The sequence below is a fragment of the Phyllostomus discolor genome, chromosome 12, assembly GCF_004126475.2.
Source record: "Phyllostomus discolor isolate MPI-MPIP mPhyDis1 chromosome 12, mPhyDis1.pri.v3, whole genome shotgun sequence".
In the NCBI taxonomy this organism is placed as follows: domain Eukaryota; kingdom Metazoa; phylum Chordata; class Mammalia; order Chiroptera; family Phyllostomidae; genus Phyllostomus; species Phyllostomus discolor.
In genome coordinates, this window is record NC_040914.2 from 65395263 (window position 1) to 65420317 (window position 25055).

Below are 25055 nucleotides of genomic sequence, written 5' to 3' on the forward strand. Positions count from 1 at the left end.
GTTTGATTCCAGGTCAAGGCACATGCCTGGGTTGCAGGTTTGGTTCCCGGTCAGGGCATGTATAAGAGGCATCCGATCAATGCTTCTTGACTTCTTTTTCTCCCTTCCTTCCCCTCTCTCTAAAAATGAATAAATACATATTTTTTTTAAATTGCCATACAGATGGCTGAAGCCGACTGACTGCAGTGAGACAAAAATACACTCCAGCCCTTCCCTGCACTGTGAGGTCACGTGGCAGATGCAATGAGCAACTGAAAACAATTTCAATCTACCACAGGCAGTCCAGCTCCTGCCACTGTTTATTCTTTGTCTCTCTGTTTCTGGTCATTGGGCCACCTCAGCCCCAGAGGCCCTCCTGGCCACCTGTTCTCTGGTAAACTGAAAAGAGCGTTGGGTTCGGATACATGGTCTTGGCTCTGTTTCCAGGCCTTCCCACTAGCTGAGTGATCTTGGGAAAGTCATGTTCCACCTGAGTCCACGTCATCTACTAGAACCTCACCTGGTACGACTGTCGTAAAGATGAAATGGGACACTATGAGGGAAACCCATGTCCTGTGTAAAGCACGCTCTTTGAGAACCAGCTGGAGTCATCCCTCATCCATGTAGCTTTAAATGACTATCATTTCTCCTCCAGACTCTAAATAGTTATCCAGTGGTCTCGAGATACAAGAGAAGTCCCTGGAAAGTCCTTAGAAGTATTGCTCTGTCCTTCAGCTTTGTTGATCTCCCTCCATTCAGAGGGTGTTTTAAATCTCCCAGGTGATTCTATTGCATTAGAGTCTCCACCACACTACTTAGCACTTACATGAATAGTTCACTGTTTTATGTGTTAAAGCCTTAGATGTGAGTCCTTGTTTTTATTACCTGCAACCTGAGAATGCATTTCTCTAAGCCTCATTTTCCTCATCGGTGACTCAGGGATACTCTCATCTCTGTGACACCGTTTTGGTGACGTTTCGGTGAGGTAGTGCAGCCAGGGCACTCGGCACACGCCTGGCACAATAGCCATTGCAGTGTTACTCTGTCTTCCACGGTCTCTGTGAAATAGTTCTGCAGCACCCAGCATGTTATTAAGCCCCCAGCAGGTGTCTCACCGCAGAGATACACTGGTTTGTGGATGTGGTGGCTGTCACAGGAGCACGGGCTGCTTCTTGTGGATAATGTTCTGCAGTCTCCCCACAGGTGTGACCAAGAATGCACACATACCCGCATAAACATGGGCTCACAGGTACATGAGCATCAGGTTTTCAGTAGGAAGTCCGTGTTGAACCCAGTGACGGATAATAACCTCAGAAGGAGGAATGCAGGCTTTCTCTCTCCAGCATGGAGAGTAATGTGATGTCCGTGTCTACTTTAAGTTGGTTTCCACATTCTGCTTTAAACTTGGTAACACAGGAATCAACAATTTTATTTATGAGGTTTTCCTTTTGTGTTGACACATACTAAACTGAGTTACTGCAGACGAAGAATATTTCACAAGCAGGCACAGCAAGAGTCATTAAAGTGTCTGTTTATTCATTCACAGACCTAGTGACATGAAAAGAAAACCTTAACTGAAATCTGCCCTGACAGAAATACAGTGCACAATGTCAATGCCGTGTTCACGGAGGGCAGGAGTACTCAGTCACCCCGTGTGCCTAACGCGTCAGCCTCCAGGGCTCTTGAGAAAAGATCCCATTTACCTAAGTGCCTCACACGTCTTCAGGACCACCAGCTAACGCCACAAAGGGACAGAGAGGGCTGGACAGAAGTGCACATTTACACATGCAAAGAACGCGTTACAGCACTTTACAGTAACTACAGTGGCACTCTGATACATCCCAAGAGTTGACCAGAGAGTAAAGTGTGAACTGTGCTGCTTAGAACACCCTTCACTGAGACGGGCTGTGGCAGCTTTCATGCACCCACACCCACCTGTTCTGGGGAAGGAGAGGCTGAGCAGGATGATGGGAACCCTCAGACTGAAATGGGGTTCTTTTTTTGGCCTTCCTCTCTCCACCCACCATGTGGCAATCTCAAGTATAAGGCATGAGAACCTGATGTGGAGAAAAGATGTGCTTCGAGTCCCAGTTCTTGGTGTGCAAAGGAATTCCTGGCTTAGATCTTTTGAAACAGATGCTAAAAATATCCTTCCCACCTCTTGTATTTACTGTCCTTACAGACAGAAAAAGGAGAAGTCAGAAGGTTTGTAAGAGATAAAAATAGCCGCATCTAGATAGCATGAGAAAAATGGCTCATAGAAATGCGTAAGTCTTCAAGGGATGCTTTGCTCTGAGAAGTCTAGAATTTCACAAGGAATAACTGACATTTTATGGAAAAGAAGAGCCAAAAACGTAATATACTCCATGCCCTTAAAATAGTACACTTGTGGTTATGAGAGCCTATGAAGTATAAGTCAACATTGACAATGAAAGAAGTTTTAGGACTTAGCATTTTAAAGTGGAGGCCAAAATGGTGACAAGTGAGGAAGCAGACAGAAATCTATACTGCTTGTTCAAAACTTATTGCATGTAGCCCTGGCAGGTGTGGCTCAGTGGATTGAGCGCTGGCCTGCAAGCCAGAGCGTCACTAGCTCGATTCCCAATGAGGGCACATGCCCACATTGTGGGCCAGGTCCTGAGTGGAGGGGCATGTGAGAGGCAACCACACATTGGTGTTAAAAAAATAACTTACAGCATGTAAACAGTTGAAATCAACACATTAAATGTCACTTCATTTCATCCACCATTTCCTACAGACAGCTAGGTTTTTCCCAAATTCCTATGCACTGAAATGGCATGGGCCAGCTACCTGACTCACCAAGAAAACTTACGAAGTTTTTCTCCACAGAGTCACATTTGGGCATCAGGGAAGGCTTCCCTAAGAATATACCTCAGGTTCATTGGTCTATCCCTTCTTTTGGGGGACAAATAGGTGACCTCAAGCTTTAAGCCTTTAGCTAAAATATTAAAGTGTTTATGTAGGAGAGAAGCCCAGAATGCCCTGAAGTTTTTGTGACGCAGTTAGCAAGAGGCAGAGTTGCTGCTCTCAGGAAGACAGACCTCATGTGGGCTGTCTTGAGTGAGTTAATTGGCTACTGTGTGGTGTATAAAGTATGCACATTATGGGCTGGCATGGTGACACAGGGTCCCTGGAACTTTACTGACACTTCATAAAAGCAGAAGCCCTTTGTTTCTTGTACACTGCTGAATCCCATCACCCAACAGAGTGCCTGGCCACGAGAGGCAGCGAATAAAACAAGACTGGTTTATGTGGTGAGATGTGCTTGAATCCGAAGAACGGGGACAGAAGAGTGTGGCCCAACACTCAGGCGTGGCTGTACCATTAGACTGCTGTCATTCAAAAAAAGTTTTACTGGACAACGTGCCAAACTGTTTTAAGTGCTGTGAATACAGCCATGCAGTAGATCAAGGTTGTCGGGAGAGGGCAGGGTTTGTAACTAGTCGGAAAATCAGTCAACAAACACATGTATTTTACATAGTGATGAGTCTTTTAAAGGAAAGAAAACAGGGCGGTGTGATAATAAGGGAGGGGTGGATGGGGAGAACTTCTAAAAATGATGGCCTGAAGGGATTCCTCTTTCCCTGGCTAGAAAGGTGCAGAGTAAGATCCTGCCTCCCAGGTGGAGCAAGGCAACAGACTGGATTTCCAATCTGCTCTGCTAGAGTGTCGCCCAGGAAGACTCGAACTACTTCAAGAAACAAACGACTGTCGGTCCAAATAGCCTTTTAACGCCCTGGGCTAGAGTGATTTTGGGCTGAGAGCCCTCGTGGGGCCAGGCCGGGAAAAGCACCCCCACGGTAAAGAGAACCTCTACACACCCCACACTCCAGCGGGGCTGCTACCCCTCTCGGACATCCTTGTTGCCTTTGCAGGAATTAGCAGGTTACGAGGCTCAAGTTCTAAAGACGCCTTGGGAGGTAACGCCTCCAAATGGTTTTCACCTTGGCAGACACAAAGGACAGACTTAACGAGACCCCAACAAGCCCCACGTGCAGGGGCGGGGCTGCAGCTAGCGGTGACTCCACAGCGCGCCTGCGCAAGTGAGATCACGCGCCGACGTACCCTTGCTCCCGGGGACCGTAAAGCGCGGAAGGTCGCGGCCCCCGCTTCCCCGGAACTCTTTATTTCCTCCAACCCGTCCCTTCCCAGTCCCTGTCCCCTCCCCCTTTCCGGACCCCGGACCCCTGGTGACTGTAGTTGCTGCTGCCGGTCTTTCGCCGGCCGTGGCGGAGCGCGGAGCTCGTGGGCGCCCATGAGGTGAGGAGACCGCCGCGGGGCCGCTCTGACGCCCCCGTCCGCGCGGGTCGGCCGTAGCGCCCCGGGAACCCCAGTGTCCCGTGTTTCCCCTTGGGTCAGGCTCAGGGGTGGTCCCGGCCGTCCCTCGTTTTCCGTGGGTTCTGCCTGCTTGTCCCGAGAAGGCGCGTCCTGGCCCCGGGACTCCGCCGGCCCGGGCCGAGAGTGGGTCCGCCTGACCTCCCTCGGCCTCGCGGCGGCCGTGCCCCGCCGGGCGGAGGTTATCCCGAGCTCGGGGACCCGTGCCCGGCCGCCGCGCACCGGCTCTTCAGGCGTTCGGGGTGACCTGGCTTCTGGCTCCCCGCCTGGGGCTTGCTCAGCCCCGCAGCGCGATGAGGCTTGTCTAGCCCCGTCTCCCTCCTCTGCAGGTGGAATCAGTTTCCCGCGTTGAAACGTGCGGTGCACCTAGTGGGGCTGATGCAGAGTCCGGCGGTGAATTGCCTGGAAAAACCTAGGCTAGGGCGGTGTCTTAGTGTTTGTCCCCTTGGGTCCGACGTGAATGACACTCAGATTTGATTCAGGAATCTTGAAGTGCATTTTGCCCGAGCGTGTAAGCTTGACACACTGGAGGAGGACGCGGGGTGGGGCTGGGAGGTGGGGTGAGGCGGGCCCAGAGGCACCCTTTTCCGGTGCTAGGGATTTATTGACAAACAGGATGCCTGGCGGGCGGCGTGATGGTGGCAGAGGTTGATGGAGGGGACACACTGGGCCCAAGGGCACAGTTTTCCGGTGCTAGGGATGTATAATAATTTCTTAAACTGTGTCTGGTCATCTGGTCCACTTGTTGAAAAATACAGCACCATGAACCAGCAGGATCAGAATGTACAGAGAGGAAGCCTGAGAGTGTTGTTTTTTCAAGAGGTGTCCCAGGTGGTGCTTATGCTGAGGCAGGTGTGGGAAATGTTCCCTTAATCCGTCCGTGGTAGCCCAGTCTTCCCTGGGGCTGGCGGCGCAGGCGTACACAGCGTTGTGTTATTAGAGGAACAGCTCAGAGGGGGTTAGAGCTGTCTGTCCTCTTGCTCTTGTTGGTGTGAGCCGATCTGAGCACAACCAGCCCCAGTATTGAGGTTGTTTAGCAGAAATTCTTCTTAGAGAATATTACACAGCCATTTTATTCATTTAAAATACAGTTTATTTTGAACCAGGTTATGTGTTTTCTTTCTTTGTCTTTGACATCTTCAGTTTCTTCTCTACTGGCTTTGCCACCTTTGCTGTCAAACTTTGCTTTTGCTATTGGGCTGGCCAAAAAGTTTGTTTAGTGTTTTTTTTTCCCCACAATGGCTCGAGTAGTGCTAAGTTGTCTTCAACTTCATTCACAACAATTTTGTTAGATTGTATTGTGACATTTATCATATCAGCGTGCATTTAAAAATTCTAAGTTGGTGAATTTTTGTGCAGTTATTTCAGCATTGAAGATGGAAGAAAATATGTAACATTTTTGGTGTATTTTGCTTTATTATTTCTTTTTCTATTTTTTTTAAAAGATTTTATTTTTAGAGAGGAGAAAGGAAGAAGAGAGGGAGAGGAACATCAGTGTATGGTTGCCTCTCGCATGCCCCCTTACTGGGAACCTGGTCCACAACCCAGGCATGTGTCCTGACTGGGAATCCAACCAGCAACCCTTTGGTTTGCAGGCCAGTGCTCAATCCATTGATCCACACAAGCCAGGGCAATGCTTTATTATTTCAAGAAAGGTAAAAACAACTGAAACGCAAAAATAAATAAATTAATTAATTTATGTGGTGTGTGGAGAAGGTGCTGTGGCTGGTCTAATGTGTCAAAAGTGGTTTGTGCGGTTTCTTTGTACTATTGACATTTGGCCAAATAATTCTTTGCTGTGGAGCCGTCTTATGCATTAGAAGATGTTTAGCAGTATGCCTGGACTCTACCTACCAGAAACCAGTAGCAGGAGATAGCTGACATACTCAAGATATCCAGATAAATAAAGTTACTGGTGAAAATGATAATGTGTCTTTTATTTTACAGAAAAAAATCATATGGACTTTTTGGCTAACCCAATTCCAAGGCTACTAGAATAGACTCTGGTTTCTTCCTTTCCTTCATTTTTTGCCTGTTGTTTGAATCAATCACATTCTCCCCCCTCCCCTCCCCTCCCCTCCCCTCCCCTCCCCTCCCCTCCCCTCCCCTCCCCTCCCCTCCCCTCCCCTCCCCTCCCCTCCCCTCCCCTCCCCTTCCCTCCCCCATCCTTTCTAGCTCCTCCCTTTCCCTCTCCTCCCCTCCCTCACACTTCACTGACTCTGTTGAAGGTCATGATGAACACAAGTCACAAAGCCTTTTATTGATTTGTCACACTTTGATCATTTAGCATTGTTTAGTTCATCTTGAAACTTATCTGTTGTTATGTCTCTTCTGCCACTTTTGCAATTCTCTTTGTTAGGGCATGTGCCTTGTGGTTCTGTGCCTTGTTTCTTAGATTCCACATATAAGTGAAGTCACTCGTGTTTGTCTCTGTCTGACTGACTGACTTCACGTAGCATAATGCGCTGTAGGTCCATCCATGTTGTCACAAATGGTGAGATGTCATTCTTCTTTTGTGGCTGAGTCACATCCTATTGTGTATGTGTGTGTGTGTGTGTGTGTGTGTGTTGCAGCTTTTTATCCACTCGTCTATCAGTGGGCACTTGGGTGGCTTCCATATGCTGGCTTCTGTAAATAATGCTGCAGTGAACATAGGGGCTCATGTTATCTTTTCGAACTAGTGTTTTGGATTTCTTTGTATAAATACCCTGAAATGGAACTCCTGGGTCAATATGGCAGTTCTGTTTTTAATTTTTTCAGGAACTGCCATACTGTTTTCCACAGCGGCTGCACCAGTTTACAATCCCACCAGCAGTGCACAAGGGTTCCATTTTCTCCATTTCTTTGCCAACACTTGTTTATTCATTTATTGATGATGGCCATTCTGACAGGTGTGAAGTGATACCTCATTGTGGTTTTAATGTGCATTTTGCTGATGATTAGTGATGCGGAGCATCTTTTCATGTGTCTGTTGGCCATCTGTGTGTCCTCTTTGGAGAAATGTCTATTGAGGTCCTCTGCCCATTTTTTAATCAGATTGTTTGTTTTTTCTTTTTGGTGTTAAGTTGTTTAAGTTCCTTAAATATTTTGGGTATTAACCCCTTATCAGATACATCATTGGTGGGTATCTTTTCCCAGTCAGTAGGGTGTCTTTTAATTTCATTGATGGTTTCTTTCACTGTGCAAAAACATTTTAGTTTTAAGTAATCCCATTAGTTTATGTCCTGTTTTTCTTCTCGGAGTTTTATGGTTTTGGACCTTACGTTGAAGTGTTTAATCTGTTTGGAATTGATTTTTATAGAAGCTATAAGAAGGTGATCCAGTTTCATTCTTTTTCACAAATCTGTCCAGCTTTCTGAACATGATTTATTGAAGGGACTATTTATTCCATTGTATGTTTTTGACTCCTTTGTTGTAGATTAATTGATCATATAGATGTGGAGTTATTTCTGTGTTCTCTATTCTGTTCCATCGATCTATATGTATGCCTATTTTTATGCTATTACTAGATTATTTTATGGCTATAGCCTTATAGTATAGTTTGATATCAGGTAGCGTGATACCTCCAACTTTGTTGTTCTTTTGCAACATTGCTTTGGCTATTCATTGTCTTCTGTAGTTCCATATAAATTTTAGGATTTTATAGTTCTCTGCAGAATGCTATTGTCATTTGGATAGGAACTGTATTGATTCTGTTGATTGCTTTGGGTAGTATGGACATTTTAACTCTTCCTATCCACAAGCATGGTATGTCCTTCTATTTGTTTGTATCTTCTTCAGCTACTTTCTTCATTGTCTTATAGTTTTCTGAGTACAAGTCTTTTATCTCCTTGGTTAAAATATTCCTAGGTACTTTAGTCTTCTTGATGCAATTGTAAATGGGATTGTTTTCTTAATGTCCCTTTTTTATAGTTCATTACTGGTGTATAAAAATGCAAATATTTCTGAATATTAATTTTGTATCTTGCGGCTTTACTGAATTTACTAGTTCTAATGGTTTTTTGGTGGATTCTTTATGTTTCTCTATATAATATCATGCTATCTGCAAATAATGACAGTTTTACTTCTTTCCAATTCAAATGCCTTCTGTTTCTTTTTCTTGTCTGATTGCTGTGGCTAGAACTTCCAATACCATATTGAATAGAAATGGTCAAAGTGGCCCTGACTGGTGTGGCTTGGTTGGGCATTGTTCTGCAAAGGGAAAGGTCACCGGTTCAGTTCCTGCGCAGGGCACATGCCTGGGTTGTGAGCCAGTCCCCAGTCAGGGTGTGTACAAAAAGCAACTGATTGATGTTTCTCTCCCACATCGATGTTTCTCTCCCTGTATTCCCCTTTCTCTAAAACTAAACAAATAAATTAAATCTTTTTAAAAAATGGTCAAAGTGGACAACTTTGTTTTATTCCTGATCTTAAAGAAAAAGCTTTCAGCTTTTCACTCTTGAATATGGTGTTGGTTTGTCATATTTGGACTTTATTATGTTGAAGTATGTTCCCTCTATTCCCACTTTGCCGAGAGGGCTTTTTAAAAAAAATCATAAATAGATGTTGGATTGTGTCAAATGCTTTTTCTGTATCTACTGACGTGATCGTATAGTTTTTATTCCTCATTTTGTTCATGTGGTATGTCATGTTAATTGATTTGCAGATATTGAACCTACCTTGCATTCTGGGAATAAATCCCACTCGATCTTGGTGGATGGTCTTTGTAACGTGTTGCTGAATTCAGCTTGCCGATATTTTCCTGAGGAATTTTGTCTCAAGGTAGCTTTGGATTTCTTCTTTGATCTTGTTGCGGACCCATTCACTGTCTGGCAGCATGTCAGTTAGCCTCCTTGTGTTCGTGTGTTTTTCAGTTTCTTCTTGTCGTTGGTTTCCAGTTTCATGCCCTGGTGGTGGGAGAAGGTGCTTGACATGATTTCAGTTGTCTTAAATTTAGCGAGACTTGTTTTGTGGGCTAACGTGTGGTCTGTCCTGGAAAGTGTTTCACGTGCACTCAAAAAGAATGTTCATTCTGTTGCTTTGGGTGAAATGTCCTAAAAATATCAATTATGTCCATCTGGTCTAAAATTTCATTTAAGGCCACTGTTTCCTTGTTAATTTTCTGCCTGGATGACGTGGACATATCCATTAATGTCAGTGGGGTGTTGAAATCCCCAATTATAACTGTATTGTTGTTGCTCTTTCTGTTTATGTCTGTCAGTATTTGCTTTACATATTTAGGTGCTCTTACAGTGAGTGTGTAGATGTTTGAGTTATAATCTCTTATTAGAGTGATTGCTTTACCATTATGAAATGTCCTTTGTCTGTTGTTACATCCCTTGCTTGAAAGTCTATGTTGTCCAAAATAAGTATTGTCAAATCAGGGTTTTTTTCCATTTTCCATTTGCATGAAATATCATTTTCCTTCCCTTTCAGTCTGTGTGTTTCTATCTGAAGTGGGTCTCTTCTAGGCAGCATATGTACAAGTCTTGCTTTTTTAAGATTTTTTTTTGTCTTTAACCTTCAGCATTTTAATTATGATGTGTCTTGGTGTGGGCCTCTTTGGGTTCATCTTTTTTGGAACTCTTTGCACTTCCTGGACTTGTATGTCTTTTTCCTTCAAGTTAGGGAATGTTTTCTATCATTTTTCAAACAGGCTTTCAGTTCCTTGCTCTCTCTCCTCCTTCTGGTATTCTTGTGATGTGAAGGTTGGTATGTTTGAGGTTGTCCCAGATTACAGGTGAGAGGGAGATTGGGTATGTGGGGAAGCTTCTATCCTGAGACTGTTTCATAGACACCAAGGATGGGAGCCGTGGTGGCAATCACAAGTTGGCCAAAATAATTAGTGCTAAGTTGGATGAGGGTTTTTTTGGGACACCGTCTGTGCCTGCATTGGTCTCAGTTCTGAGAGTCCTCTCTGACGGATGGGTGTCCAACAATTCGGGCTGTTGTGGAGCCAGTGGGGGTGTGGGGGGTGGGGGAGGTGAGGCTGGTATGGAAGACGGTGGTGGTGACTTACTAGCTGTGTGCTGCCCTGCTGTCCACTTGTCAGCCCCCACTGTTGTCTTATGTTCTCATCTTACACTTCAGTGACCACACGGTTTGCCAGCAGCTCTTACTTCAGTCCCTTTTTGCTGTTAGATTAGTTTTGCTCAAACCCTGCCCTTGTCCCACTCAGCCTGTAGTAATTCATTAGGGCACAGTGGCCCAAGTCAGACCAAGTCTTCACAGCCTCCCGTGGTGTGGCCCCACACTCCTGCGGTTCCTGCTGCCGGCACTCAGAGACTGAGGCCTCCCCGCGCAGCCCCTCACTGTCATCCACAGACACACGTGGTCAGACTTGCCTGTAACTTTATTGTGTGTGTTTCCCATCTCTCTCTGTCCAGTTTTACCCCTTCAAGGCTCAGCGTAAGTCCTGTCCTGTTTCCTGTGTGACACCTCCCGATGCCCACGGTCATGCTTTTCCTTCTCTACCTTATATTTATTGTTCTGTAGAAGAGTGTGGTTGGTTACACCCTGTGACTCGTGTGTGCGAGTGATCAGCCTAAGCATCCTCTGCTCTTCTAGAAGAAACGTCTTGTGTCCTAAGTCTCCCTCCCCCACATGACCTCTGGAAACACGAGGCCATCCTTCACTTAGGCCTGTAACCCTGTGTCTCTGTCCTTCCCTGGGACACCCGTCTTTGTGGATCGCCTCCCCTTGCTCGCCCGTCTCTTTGCCTTTACTGGGTCATCCCATGGCAGTGAAATATCCTGATCAGCTCCCGCCTTTGAAAACAACCAGCTCACTTTGCTCTGCCCCGCACTCTTCCCTCGCTTCCGTCCCCCTTCTCTGCTCCCCATCAGAGCAGACTGTGATGGAGCTGTCCGCACCTCTGTGTCTCACTTATCTTCAGTTTGCTCTCGCCCATATCTCATCCCTCCGTCTCCCCGGAAACTGTTCTTGAGGACACCAGGACCTCTGTGCTGTCAAATCCTGGTGGACACGTGGGCGCCCAGCTCCACCCCTCAGGCCCCCCTGCAGTTGGCCGCCTCTTGGAACCCTTTCCACTCTTGGCTTCTGTGATACCTCTGCCTGGTTTTCTTTCTGTTGTGCCGACTGCTCCTCCTCCTTCTCTTCGGCCACTTGACTTTATCTGTACACTCTGCCTGGGCTGCAGCATTCAGTCCTGTCTCCAGCCTTCCCTTTCTGCTCCCAATCTGTAATGCCAGGAGAGCGTCAGAGTTCTTGTTCCTCAGAATGCCAGGGCTTTAAATATTGGGCATGTGCCGATGACTCCCGCAGCTCCTTCCCAGTCACAGGTGCGCACATCCAGCTGCTGTGCAGTGTTTCCACGTGCATGCTGAGTGGTGTATTGTACTTAACACCTACAAGTTGGACATTCAGAGAACCTATAGCATGACCCATGGACATGAACAGTGGTGGGGGATTGCCTGAAAGAGTGGGGGTTGCTGGGTGGAGGGGGACAAAAGAGGGAAATCAGGACAACTGTAATAGCATGTTCAATAAAATATAAGTTGGACATTCAAATGCATACACACACACACTCACACACACTGCCCTTTAGCCTCCCAGCCTCATTCCCTGTTCCTTCCTTCTCCTTCACACTACAGTGAGTGGCCCCAGTTGCTTAAGCCAGAAACACAACCATCATCCTTATTTCTGCCTTCTACTTCCAAGACCATCCAGTTACACCTCTGCACCGTCCTTGTCTAAGCTACCCCGAAGTACTGCTGTAGCTTCCTAACCCAGCTCTGCCTTCCCTCTTGTTCCACAACCCGGTCTGAACCTGGGGCAGACTGCTCTTGGAGAATAGATCAGATCGTTTCATTCCTCCTCAGTATTTTCCTTGGCACTTAGAACAAAGTCCCCACTTTCAAGGACAGTGTGTAACAGCTCTCTGCCTGTGCCTCCAGCCTTATCTTAGAGTGTTTCCCCCACTCCTCATGCCGGGGACACTCTGGCCTTGTTGCTGTGCTTCAGTTCACCAAGGTCTGTCTCACTGCCGGGCCTTTGACATGCTCATTCCTCTGTCGGGAGCACTCAGCCGGTTCCATTTCCTCCATCAAATGTCATATTTCCTGACCAGGGTATTAATCATGCCCCTAGTTACTCCTTGTGACTCGTTTATATGTGTATTGCTGACCCCCCTGCCCGCACATACACAGCTCTCCTTTCTCTCAAAGCTACTAAAGGCAGGGGCCTCTTCATTATTGCTTGCAGTTGTAGCGAACCTAGCACAGTGTCTGAGACTCAGTTAATCCTCACATGTTTGCTGAATGATGATTGCTTTTCGTTGCAACTTTTCCTCATGAATTTTGTGCGCTCAGTGCAGTGGAACAAAATATGTTTGCTTTTTTCTGTCTAGTTCGAATGCTTGGAATCTCCCGAGCTGAGCGAGAGCACGTCTCCTGGTGCTGACTGACGTGATGTTTTACCGGTGGCTCTCAGTGGTCCACAGACACAGAGCCAGCCGAGGATGGCGGAACTGGTCCTCAGCCCGAAGCAGTGCGTCGGTGGCCACGGAACATTCTGTTGCCCTGCCTGCCCAGGCACAGGTGGTCATCTGTGGTGGGGGAATCATGGGCACGTCCGTGGCCTATCACCTGTCCAAGATGGGGTGGAAGGACATTGTCCTTTTGGAGCAGGGCAGGTAAGGATTCAGCCAGACATGGGTTCCCTCTTCCCTCCCCTTCCCCTGACCTTGTCCCATCAGAAGCTAATCAGCGTTGCTAAGTAGTGTGAGAAGAATCACAGGGGGGAACACTATACTTGTTTTATTTTGGCAGTGTCTAAAAGTCATGTTTTCTGGTTTCAGAGAGCTGGCAGATTCTGACGAAACAAGTCTCTGAAACACGTATTTATTTCAGGTTCACAAGACACCTTGTTCCCCTTTCTGTAGTCGGGCAGCAGCGTAAACCCTGTGGGCAGAGGCCTTCCTCTAGGAGTCACATTGCCTATATTCTGCTCCATTTCTGTTTTTTTCATTTAAGTAATTTATTTTGAAACAGTTTGAGATTTACAGAACAATTGAGAAGGTAGGAGGGAGTTCCCATAAGACTCGCCCCCAGTTTCACTTGTTATTAACATCTTATATTAGCATTACTGTCTCACAACATTGTCACATTATTACCAACTACAGTTCATTGTTTATTTGAATATCTTCATTTTTCCCTAATGTTCCTTATTTAAGACTTTTGTGTTCTATTGCCTACAGCTAACTGGACTTTTTAATTTTTAATTTAAAATTTATTTCTTAAAAGGCAGTGCATTCACATGAGCCAGCATAGAAAATTGTCGAAGAGTGTATAGGGAATGTCTCTCTCCTGCCCCTGACCTCTGGCCTCAAGTTCTCCTTGCTGGAGGCCAGGCAAGTTCCTGCTGTGTCGAACCCGATGCTCTCCATTTATAAGCACATGTATATTCATCAGTATGTATCGGTGTATATGGGTGTTCATTTATTTTTCCTTGTTTTATACAAGTGGTAGCATTCCCTAAACACTGTTCCTCGCTTTGCTTTTGCTTTTCTCAATAGGATTGTTCCACATTGTTGCATAAAAGCCTTCTCATTCCTTTTTTATGGCTGTATACTATCCCATTGGCGGGTGAATTCTAATTTTGAAATCAGTGTCGTGTTGACGAACATGTAGGTCATTTCCATCCTTTGATAGGATTAAACAGTGCTACAGTGTGGAAGTTGAATGTGCTGCATTCACAGACATGTGAACCCAACTAATAGCTTTTTGGATCCGTGCTGCAGGCTGGCTGCCGGCTCCACGAGGTTCTGTGCTGGCATCGTGAGCACCGCCAGGCACTTGAGCATCGAGCAGAAGATGGCAGACTATTCAAACAAACTGTACCATCAGTTAGAGCAAGAAACAGGGATCCAAACAGGTAAGCAGGTAGTCAGCCATGTACTGGCCTCTGCGCCCCGGACCCTCACTCGGTGCTGTGGCTGGTCCCCCGTGAGCTGGCCTGGGGACCGGTGACTCAGACCTGACTCCTAGCCCTGGCACTGCTGCCTCTGGGTAGAGGATTACCTTGGGCAAGTCTCTTCACTTCTGTGCTGTCTTCGGTTCCCTGTTTTTAAAATGAGGGCATTCAGTCAGTATTCCACATCCCTTTCAGGCAATGCAATTCTTCTATGGTAAGAAAGTTTTCTGAGCCATTTCCGGTGTAGTTCACTCACTGAAGTGTGGTAAGTGGCAGCACTGGCTCTGACAGCAGGAGGAAGGGGAACGTAAGTTGAGGTGCTGATGGGCACAGTTCGGCCCATTGGACTTCAGAAAATTGCTGGTGAGGATGTTCCTGACTGAGAGCGTTCACACATGTCTCCTTCCTTGTGGGATGGGGCGGATGGGCCCAGGGGGTTGTAAGCTAACCGGCACTGGGGCGAGTAGGAGCTGTCCCGAGGAGAGGAAGACTGACCCACGCTGGTGCCCCATGCGGTCGAAGGGGGACAGGCGGTCAGTTTGGTGTGCGGTGGCGGATCAGCCAGAAGCCCGGAGCTGAGCTTGCTCGCCTGGCCGACGGAGCCGTGTGGGGAGCTCACTAGTTGTCCTGAGCGAGTAGCCACACCTTGTGATGAGGTTCCAGATACTTGTGTATGCCAGGGTTTCTCTTCTGAAGACATTGTGTAAGTCACATCACGGGTAATTTAAGACTAATCCCAACAAAGGATCGTAGCTTTGCTTTTTTTGCCAACTGAAGCGGCTCTGTCGTGTGATCAGAGTGTGAGCTCGGTGTGTGGTGTGCCTCGCCGGCCCGTTTAGAAATTATATGACATGTGACAGTGTTTTCATCAGGGAAAGAGAGATCTGAATTATTTGAAATTTGGGGTTTATAACATTTCTACTTGATATAGTTCATACTTCCATGAAGTGTACCCTTATTTGTAAACTGTAGAGCAAGCCCATCTGCCCACTAACTGGGGTTTCCTAGCCATGGAGTTGGAGAGAGGAGATGCCAGGAGAGGAACAGGAGGCCTGGGAGGAAGAGGTGGTATATTCTCAGGCATGCCACAGGGCCAGGACTGGGGTGAGGATAGCACGCACCCGAGGGTGACCCTGTACATCACAGCACTGAGATCGAGTGCCTCCTTACCCAGCATGCCCTGGGCGCCTCGTCTCCCCGTGCTGTCATTGGACCAGACCAGGCCTCCTGTGGAAAGGCAGGGCTTGCAAGTGAACACAGTAAAAGTATCTCCTGCTACCTCGCTGTCTCAGGCGTTTTATTAGGGAAGATGCCTGCAACAGGCAGGAGAGGCAGGAAACAGTCCCTTTGGTTGGATTTAATGATGACAACAAGATACTCAAATCAGGTATTATCCAGGGTTTAGTCAGAAGAGTGTCCACATACCGGGCCCAGAGGTGGATCCGCTGGGTCAGATACTGGTGGTTGCTGAGCCTTACATCACTCAGCTGGTTGGATTCCGGAGGGATGAGGGTCATGGGCTTCTTTTCTGTAAGGTAAGTTAGCTTAGCATTCTTTGTAGGCCACCGTCTGGAGCCCTCATTGGCCCTGACTGCTCCCTGATGCCTGTGGGGCAGTGAAGAAGTCTGGTGAGCGGGAGTAGGGGGATCACCCTCAGGCTCGCGCCCCCCCAGTGGTTCACCTGCGGCGGCACGGTGACAGGTAGCCAGAGGCCTCCAGGGAGAGGCCTCCCATCTTGCATTTGTGCGGGCGTGCCCTGCTGTGGTCGCTTCCTTCAGCGGACTGCCATTGAGCCATCGATACAGGTGAAGTGACCATGTGCAACCCGCTTAGATGACCCTCATAGTCCACTTACTTGGGGTGTGCGTTAGCTACCTGTCGGTCAGAGTGCCATGTGACTCTGAGGCCTTGTCTCAGCCGTGAGTGTTGGTGTCCGCAGGGCTGCGGCGTGAGTGTGGCCATGTGAAAGTTTATAATCTTTGAGAGTATTTCATGTATTACTGCACCTTATGATGAGGGTCATTCTTTTGCAGTTGAAGAAACCTAGATTTAGGGAGATTGAGCCAATTTTTTAACTCAGTGATAATGCAATTTAAAAAAATAGTGGGTTAAAAGGAACATATACAGTTGTACTTTCCTATATCTAATAGTAGTGAGTATAAAATAACTCTGAACCCTTTCTCTCTCTCAATGTGAAATCCAGAGTGTGATCAGCCCGCAAATCATTGGAGTAGTCTGGTAAATTGACTGTTTTTAAACACCCTTCTCTGAAATTTCATTCTTCTAAACTGAGACATTCTTGTCATGTCAGTGAAGGGTATATTTATATGAGGATTTCAACAAAAATTAAGAAAATAAACTGTTCTCACTGTACTTCCTTTGAAAAGAAACTGGTTGATTCAACTCTTTCTTCATGAAAAGTGAGTTGTTACAGTTTAGGAGGATTGCCGTTGACCCAGGTATAATAGTGGTGGTGTCAGGAATGTTGATTACAAACCAGCTGGAGGCAGCGTAGAGGCCAGGGCCCCACAGGCAGCACCTCAGGTGGAACAGAGCCTTCTGGCCTGGGTGCTCTGCACTTGAAATTCAAGTGACCTCCCACCATTCACCTGCTTGCCAAGGCTGAGTATCCCAGGGATCTCATTGGCTGAGCTTAGGTCACATGCCTACTGGCTGTCCTGGGGAAGGAGGTGGGGTTCCAACACCCTGGGGGCTGATATCAGGGGCTGTCTTCACCAAGGGCTGTCTTCACCAAGCGCTACACTCGCACCAAAACTAGGGGGAGAAAATCTAAAAAGAGTGAAGAATATAATGGAACCTGGGTTCCCTTCCTCCCCAAGAGTTTTTGAGTAATGGAATCTTTTATTTTTATTTTAAGAATGACTTTATGTGCATTAAAGTCTCATTTGATCCTCACACAGCTCTGAGCTGAGAATGTCTGGAGGGTGGCCTCCCAGGGCTCATCACAGGCCTTCTCCCTCACAGTCTCACGGGCTCGCCCGCACCACCCTGCGTCTGTCCTGGTCTGAGTCTGGGCTGGTTTTCCTACAGGTTACATAAGGACCGGCTCCATCTTTTTGGCCCAGACTCAGGACCGCCTGATCTCCCTGAAGCGCATCAACTCAAGGCTGAAGTACGTATGAGGCTAGAAGCCAGTCCTGGATTTACTGTCACACTGACCTCTGCCAGGGGGCCAGTGAATGTCATTGTCCCCTTGTGTTCTGTGGCAGTGTCATAGGCATCCCTTCCGAGATCATCTCCCTCAAGAAAGTGGCTGAACTTCACCCTCTCCTCAATGTGCACGACCTGGTGGGGGCCATGCACGTCCCCGAGGATGCAGTGGTGTCCTCTGCCGATGTGGCTCTTGCCCTGGCGAGTGCTGCCTCCCAGAATGGTAAGCAGGTTTGGGATCAGGACACAGAGGTTGTGCAAGGGCGCGTCTCTCAGTAGGCAGCAATGCCCACGCAGCTACCAGTTTGTGTGCTGGCTCCTTTTGTTTTAATATACTGTCTGTTAGTATTTTTCCTTGGGGCCACGTTTTTCTTATTGAAGTTCTAAGGAACTGCTCTTACTACTGATTTAGTGCACTTCAGACTTAGGGAACTCCTTTCAGCCACTGAACTTGAGAAGCCCCAAGGTTAGAACACACCTTGGGGATTTAACCAACAGCTTGGACCGTGTCCCGGGTTTGGAGTGAATGAGGGGAAGACACACGCCACTGTCCGTGGCGTTGTGCGCTCTGAATGGACTGATTCATGATATGGGCGTTTTGGGGTTTCAGGTGCTCTATTTGCACTCCCTCCCACCCCTCTTACCATTCCTGGAATGTAATTGTGCACTCAGGTCGGTTACTGAATTTGCCTGCTGCTTTTAACCTTGGGAAAGTCTCATTTACAGTCTCAGGATGTGGCTCCTGGAGTTGTTTGTTTTCTGAAATTAAAGCACTGACCCGGCCTTTGCAGTGTTCCCTGAGAATTGAGAATCGGCTGCGGATGCCTTGATTCTGGAACACGAGAGGTTCGATTTCGATGCCCCCACTCTTTCTTTGCCTTCGAACAGGGGTTCAGATCTACGACCGGACGAGTGTTCTTCACGTGATGGTCAAAAAAGGTGAAGTTACTGGCGTGGAGACAGATAAAGGGCAGATCGAATGCCAGTATTTTGTCAACTGTGCTGGTCAGGTGGGTTAGCAACAAGAGGGGGTCTCTGGTTTTCTTTCTTACCTTTTATCTCCGGGACTTTTTTGGCGTAGAGACTTAAGACTGTCTGGTGACAAGCCAGACAGATGTCGGGGCCCACACCGTTTCCTGTGTGGGCTGGAAGACTCGGGGTTCTCGTCCTCCCCGTTGGAAGCCCGTACCGTCCCTCCAGCAGAGAGTGTGACCTTGTGCTTCCTCCCTGGGGGCACGGCGCTCTCCTGCCAGGAGGGCCGGGAAGCACTTGGGTATCGCCATAAATTTTTGGCATTGGATTTTTCCATGGTGTTTTATTTCAATCTTTAATATAGCAAATAAAGTGTTAGGCTGTTTTATTGTGTCAGGAGCATGGGTTCAATTTCCAGAACACTAAGCTGCTTCTGCTTTTAAGACACATTAGTCCTTTCCGTTCACTCTACAGTTCAAGGTGATGTAGGAATACTTCCTGCCTTGGGAAGTTCCTCGTGATTGGTGCTTGGGGATTGTAGTTGAGGCCAGGCATTTTGTTAAAAGGCCTCATTTGCTCTCCACGAGCTCCTGTTACTAGCTGGTAAGTCTGTCTACCTTTGATCCAAAAGTAAGTTTTATGGTTGGAAAAGTCTAGTATTGGTCCCCATCCAAATAATTAAACTACCTCAGGCTGAATCTTGGTTTCCCACACTAGATGTTGTAGCAAGAGCACATGCAAGCCACTTGAAATTAAACTCTTTTCAAGCGGCTGAACTTGCTCATTTGTCTTCTTGTTCCTCTCCACCCACAATCAATCTGTCCATTTGTAGTGGGCATACGAGCTGGGTCTGGCCAACGAGGAGCCGATTAGTATCCCGTTACATGCCTGCGAACACTTCTACCTCCTGACTCGCCCCTGGGAGACCCCTCTGCACAGCAGCATGCCAAGTGAGGACCCGTGCTTTGTTTTCAGTCTTGTTCCCTTGCCCTGCTCTGTCCTCTGGAGAGGAAGACTTTCTGCTGAGGACGGACCGTGCCCGAAAGAGTCTTGGCTTTTCTAGGGCATGTCACGGGGTGGCCCAGTTCTGACTTTTCTTTAAGAACTCTTTATGAAAGGATGGCCGAAATGGGCATTCCACTTAAGCAATTTTCCCCCCTTTAAGCTAATTGTAGTCCCAGACAGAAGTCTATTAAATTGATAATATTTGGAATTAACCTGGAGTGTTAGACTTGAATGCTGGACATTGTAGGAATGTCATGGGTGAGCTATAAACTCAGGATACTCAGTGACCCTGTGTGTGGAGGAGAGGGTCTGGTTCATTTCGAAGGTCTGAGCCCCTGGAATGGGCTCGGCAGTTCCCGTCTCAGGCTTTATGTGGCGCAGGGGCCGTTGCTAGTCTGGTGGTGGGGACTAGGCAAAGCTTCTAAACACCTGACCTGTGAGGGGTAATCAGAGAGGCAGTCTCTGCTGTCAGTCTGAGGGGGAGAACCTCCCAGATGACCTGGAAGGATGTTTTAAAGCTACGGTGTCCACTGTGCTCACGGGATGCTGCTTGGTTGAGAAAGCCAATAGCGGGTGTTTCTGCTTCGCTATTTTCTGTCCATTTAGAAAGATGGCTTACCTCTAACCCCGGTTTTTCTCTTCTCCCCACTCCCTTGTCATTTCTCTTTCTCAGCTGTCATGGATGCTGATGGCAGAATTTATATTCGGAACTGGCAGGGTGGCATCTTGTCTGGAGGCTTTGAGAAAACCCCGAAACCAATTTTCACCGAGGGCAAGAACCAGCTGGAGATTCAGAATCTGCAGGAGGACTGGGATCACTTCGGTGTGTGAATTAAATAGTAAAAATGCCCTGTGCTCATCTAAGATGGTACATTTTTCAAAGCATTTTCAAGAATAGCACGCTCTTTGATCCTTATAACAGCCCAGTGTGGAGGTTACGGAGGGCAGGCTGCAGAGTTCGCCTGGGCTCAGGGCGGTTACTGGGCAGCAGAGTCAGAAGACTAAGTCTTGGTTAGTGACTTGTGGCTCATTACTTATTCATCTAAAATTGCTGAAAATTTTAGGCTAGGAGGAAACATTTTCATAGGGTTTCTTATAAAATTAAAGATATTTTTAGAAAAATTATCAATGTGGTTGTTTACTCAGTTGTATCATTTTAATTTTATTTATTGAATAGTTAATATAGTCACATGGTTCCAAATTTAAAAGATACGAAAGGGTCTATAATGATGAGTTTCCTTCCCACCCTTAATAGATTTTTTTCAAAATCTTTTTATTGTGGGAAACTTCAAACTTTTACAAGTGGACAGCATAGCATAAGGAAACCCCACCACCAGCCAGCTTTGGTCTGGTGTCACCTGTGTCACTGCCCCACCAGACCCCTCCCAAGTGACGGAGTGCGGACCGGCTGAGCGTCTGACTTTGCAGCTATTCCCGCTTCGGGAACCCGCCCTGTCATGGCGTCTTTCTCGGTGCCACGTGGGAGCCTCAGCACTGAGCCCCTCGAGATCCTTATCTGTGCCCACATGTGTCATCTGCTCTTCCACGGCACCTTGCCTCTCCAGAGAGTACCTTCCTTCTCAGTCTTCAAGCCAAGCACCTCGTAGGTGTGTTCCGTGGTCCCAGTGAGGTTTCTGCTTTCCGGGAAATGGCCCAGCTGGCTCTTCTAGAAGACCTCTTCCAAGAGATTCTGTGGCAGGAGAGGGAGTTGGAAGTTTTGAATCCCCTGAAGCTGAGGACTCGTTTGGCTTTGTTTTTATTGCTCAGAGCCCCTGCTGAGTTCTCTCCTGCGTAGGATGCCAGAGTTGGAGACCCTGGAGATCGTGAAGTTGGTGAACTGCCCCGAGACCTTCACACCAGACATGAGGTGCATCATGGGCGAGTCCCCTTTGGTGCAGGGCTACTTTGTCCTGGCGGGAATGAACTCTGCTGGCCTTTCGTTCGGTGGCGGAGCTGGCAAGTAAGTCTTTCTCACTCACACTGAGCTGAGTGGGCTTCTTCCTTTCTGGAATCACTTGTTAGAATGGCATGTAATGCATTTCACCTGGTATGTTAGTAAGACGAAGATACATGTAATTTTAGTGTCCTTCAGGATAATTACCAGGGAAGGGCTGTCCTGATACTCCTGAAATGTCTTGTTCAAAATGTCAGGGTTGGGACTCCTCCTTTGGAGGTGGCCACGGAGACCTCAGGAGGGGTGTTTCTGTGCACCCTCTCAGCTGTAAGAAATGTGGGTCCTTTGAGTGTGTATTTGAATTTGGAAATATCCAGGTGAGGTGAGATAGAGGATCATGCTGAATATTAGAAGTTTTTATTTAAAAAGCAGGTACTAATAAAAATTAAATAGGTGGCTCATGAAAGGACACATGCTGTGTGATTCACTTGCATGAGAGACTTACACTCGTCTAGTTCAGAGAGAGGGACGGTAGACAGGCGGATGCCGGGAGCTGGGCAGGGAGGGAGTGGGGAGTGACTGCTTCATGGACGCAGAGGCTCAGTCTGGGAAGGTGAGAAGAAATTGGGAGATGGACGGTGGTGAAGATCGCACAGTAATGTGAATATACTTAATGCCATTGAACTTTACACCTGAAAGTGGTTAAGGTAGTCCATTTTTGTTATGTATATTTCCACAATTAAAAGTTGTGGTTTTTTTTAAACTAATGTGATCTTTTTGAATTGTAGAATGGCTCTGAAAACAGTTACGGAAGTGGAGTTCCCAAAGCCTTTGGTGCAGAGGAGGTGTGGTCAGATAGCATACACCTTCCTGAGCAGAGTGTTTCACAGAAAAAAACGCACTGGATGTGTGAAGGAGAATGCATTTGTTTTTATTTTAGTTTTATGTCTTCCTAGATGGGCCTGTGTCTTAAACATTTTCTAGGGAACCTTATCATTAGGGCTGAAACCCTTGTAGTGGTCTTGTGAGAGCGGTCGTAGCGGGGTCCAGGTTTGTCTCTTCTGGAGCAGGTGGGTGAGTTACCCAGAATTGCTGAACCGGCTCCTGGCAAGATAGGACTTTTGATCCTGTTGCTTCTTGATTCCTGGCTCAGTGCTGAGGAGAGTATCACACGTGCGGCCCAACAACTCATCCCGCCCCCCCAAACAGGTACCTCGCCGAATGGATGGTGCATGGCTATCCCTCAGAAAGCGTCTGGGAGTTGGATCTGAAGCGTTTTGGAGCCCTGCAGAGCAGCCGCACCTTTCTGCGCCACCGGGTCATGGAAGTCATGCGTAAGTGAAGCTTTATTCCAGTCTCACCTGCCTGCAGGTGCGTTACTTGGTTCTGTTCTCATTCAAAGAGACAGGTTTTGCCTCAGTTCTTAATAATTGCTTCAAGCTGAGCTTCCAGTGTTTGACTCTTTTGGGCCCGTGTTGGGACGTTGTGTTCCACGTGATATTTACAGACCATTTTCTCTTGCGTGCAGTGTAGCTGTTCACTTCCGGGGGCAGGGCAGGGGAATAGGACTTACAGGTGGGGATTCCTGTTGGGTTCCGGCAGCAGCTTCTTTCACGTTCCCAGCCTTGCCTGCTCCCCACTGTACCTGGGAAGATTCCCTTTGCCACCGTGAGTGCCTGCGGTCCCCACCGGGTCTTTGGGACCATGGTTTGCCCTCCAAGGCAGAGAACTTGCCAAGTTATTCTCAAAGCTTCAAGCTTCTCTGAGTGACTTTTGTCATGAATCCGTGGTATGCTGATAAGATAGGAAACCGCTTCTCATGTACGTACAAAGCATACATTCCTGCCGTCTTTTTCTGTGTTTTTACTTCCCTCCATCTTGAAAGGATCGGTCTCTTTATTTCAAGGCTACTCTGCCTTGTTTCTCATTTACTTTCTACCTTTTGTATCAGGAGTTGAGCCAAATCAGATTGTCATTTCATTTTTCTTATACTGAGGAACTATTTTCAGACTTCACCAAAATATGTCTAAATATTTTGGGCACATTTATGCTCAGAGCCAAGTCTCTGTATTGGCTGTGACCACTGTTCTTTATTAAGAATGAGCTGCTGGTTTAGTAGCTGGAGGTTCCCTTCACGATGGGCACTCGGCTGACCTTTAACACCAGTGTGGCCCGAGTTGGAACGCTGGGCTGTGGGGGACAGAGGCCTTGGCAGCAGTGCATGTGACTGCTGAGCCTCTTTAATTATTAGCAAGTACTCTGGTTAAAATGTTGAACTGTCATAAGTCTAGATGTCCCCACCCACAGTTACTATAGAACCTGTGCAAATCATAACTGAGCTTGAATTTCTCCTTGATAATATGATGTGTTTGGTGGCATTTTCTGATTCTCATAAAACAGAAATTGCAGGCATGATAGAAAGTGGGGAGGGGGGAAGCAGAACCTAAAAATACCAGAGATTGACAGATCGTCACAGTGTCAGAAAACCTGCGTGGTGTCCTGATTATTAATCTCCCAGCCTCCCCACAGCCCCGATGCTCTTCCTGTGTGAAATGGGTGAGGTCAGGTCTTCTCTTTGGAAGGGACTAGATATCATACTCTTTCTGGCTGTTTTTACTCATTGCTGTTACAGATTGGACATTAGGAGAAATGAATTCTGACTCTAGCTTTGCTATGTGAATAATGTCACTGGGGCAATACTATGCAGCGTGTCACATTTCAGAGCCACCAATTCAAGGTATGCTCTGTGCCCGATCACTTCAAAAATGGGTTAAACATTGGAGAGGAGATGTCTGTATGGGTCTGAGACCCCGACAACAGAAGCACTGTAGAGAAGCAAGTGCTATTTTTTCACACTTTGTAAACACCTGTGACCCCGCAATATCACCTTATCTCTTTTATGGAGCTTAGCAAAGTTTAAAACTGTGACCTTTCTCCCATTGTTTCTCCCTATTAATTTGGAACCATAACTGTGCACAGAGACGTAGAGTCATCGTGTGACTTATAGCTGTGTAACTGGAGGGTGACACCGACTCTTGCAACATTGTCCTTGTCTTCTGGAGCACGCCTGTGGTACTGGGTCCTGTTCGGCAAATTTTGCTGCATTAGCCTGGAAAGAATGCTCTGTTGAAAAGAGCAACTCCCGAGTCTAGTGGATAGTGGGTGCTCAGCTCTGTGGTTGGGCTTTCACAGACTATTCTGATCTGTTCTAGCTCTGCTGTATGATTTGAAGGTTCCCCGTTGGGACTTCCAGACGGGGAGGCAGTTACGCACATCTCCTCTCTATGACCGACTGGACGCACAAGGAGCCAGATGGATGGAAAAACACGGATTCGAGAGGCCAAAGTACTTTGTGCCACCAGACAAGGGTAAACAGCACATTTTTATTTTTGCTCACATTTTTTTGCCCTGAGAATTAATAAAACTTATTTTTTAAGATAGATTTTATTTTTATTTTTAGACACAGGGTAATGGAGGGAGAAAGACAGGGAGAGAAACATAAATGTGTGGTTGTCTTTTCTGTGTTCTCTACTGGGGACCTGGCCCACAACCCAGGCATGTGCCCTGACTGGGAATCAAACTGGCAACCCTTTGGCTCACAGGCTGGCACTTAATCCACTGAGCCACTCCAGCCAGGGCTAATAAAACTTATTTTTAAATATTTATAGCTAGAATGTATTCCTGGAAGAAAAATAATAAAAACCTGTTATATTAAACTAGATAGGGAGATCCCCCTCACCCCCAGTATAAATCCCCTTCTTTTCTC

General features: G+C 47.1%; 1 protein-coding gene across 8 annotated transcripts in view; it reads left to right on the forward strand.

The window, feature by feature from the left end:
• Window positions 1-4051: 4051 nt before the first annotated feature.
• Window positions 4052-25055, forward strand: part of PDPR (pyruvate dehydrogenase phosphatase regulatory subunit) — a 38060-nt gene continuing 17056 nt past the window's right edge. Inside the window, exons 1-11 of one of the 8 annotated variants that reach the window (XM_028501766.2) lie at window positions 4052-4260; window positions 12683-12967; window positions 14075-14208; window positions 17299-17380; window positions 17478-17641; window positions 18307-18428; window positions 19223-19340; window positions 20069-20218; window positions 21163-21355; window positions 22499-22623; window positions 24502-24657. In XM_028501766.2, the coding sequence (XP_028357567.1) occupies window positions 12744-12967; window positions 14075-14208; window positions 17299-17380; window positions 17478-17641; window positions 18307-18428; window positions 19223-19340; window positions 20069-20218; window positions 21163-21355; window positions 22499-22623; window positions 24502-24657 (1468 nt within the window). In that variant the 5' untranslated portion in view covers window positions 4052-4260; window positions 12683-12743. Of the gene's footprint in view, window positions 4261-12682; window positions 12968-14074; window positions 14209-17298; window positions 17381-17477; window positions 17642-18306; window positions 18429-19222; window positions 19341-20068; window positions 20219-21162; window positions 21356-22498; window positions 22624-24501; window positions 24658-25055 lie in introns of those variants that run through there. The other 7 variants (XM_036012202.1, XM_036012203.1, XM_036012205.1 and 4 more) reach the window with 7 other exon arrangements.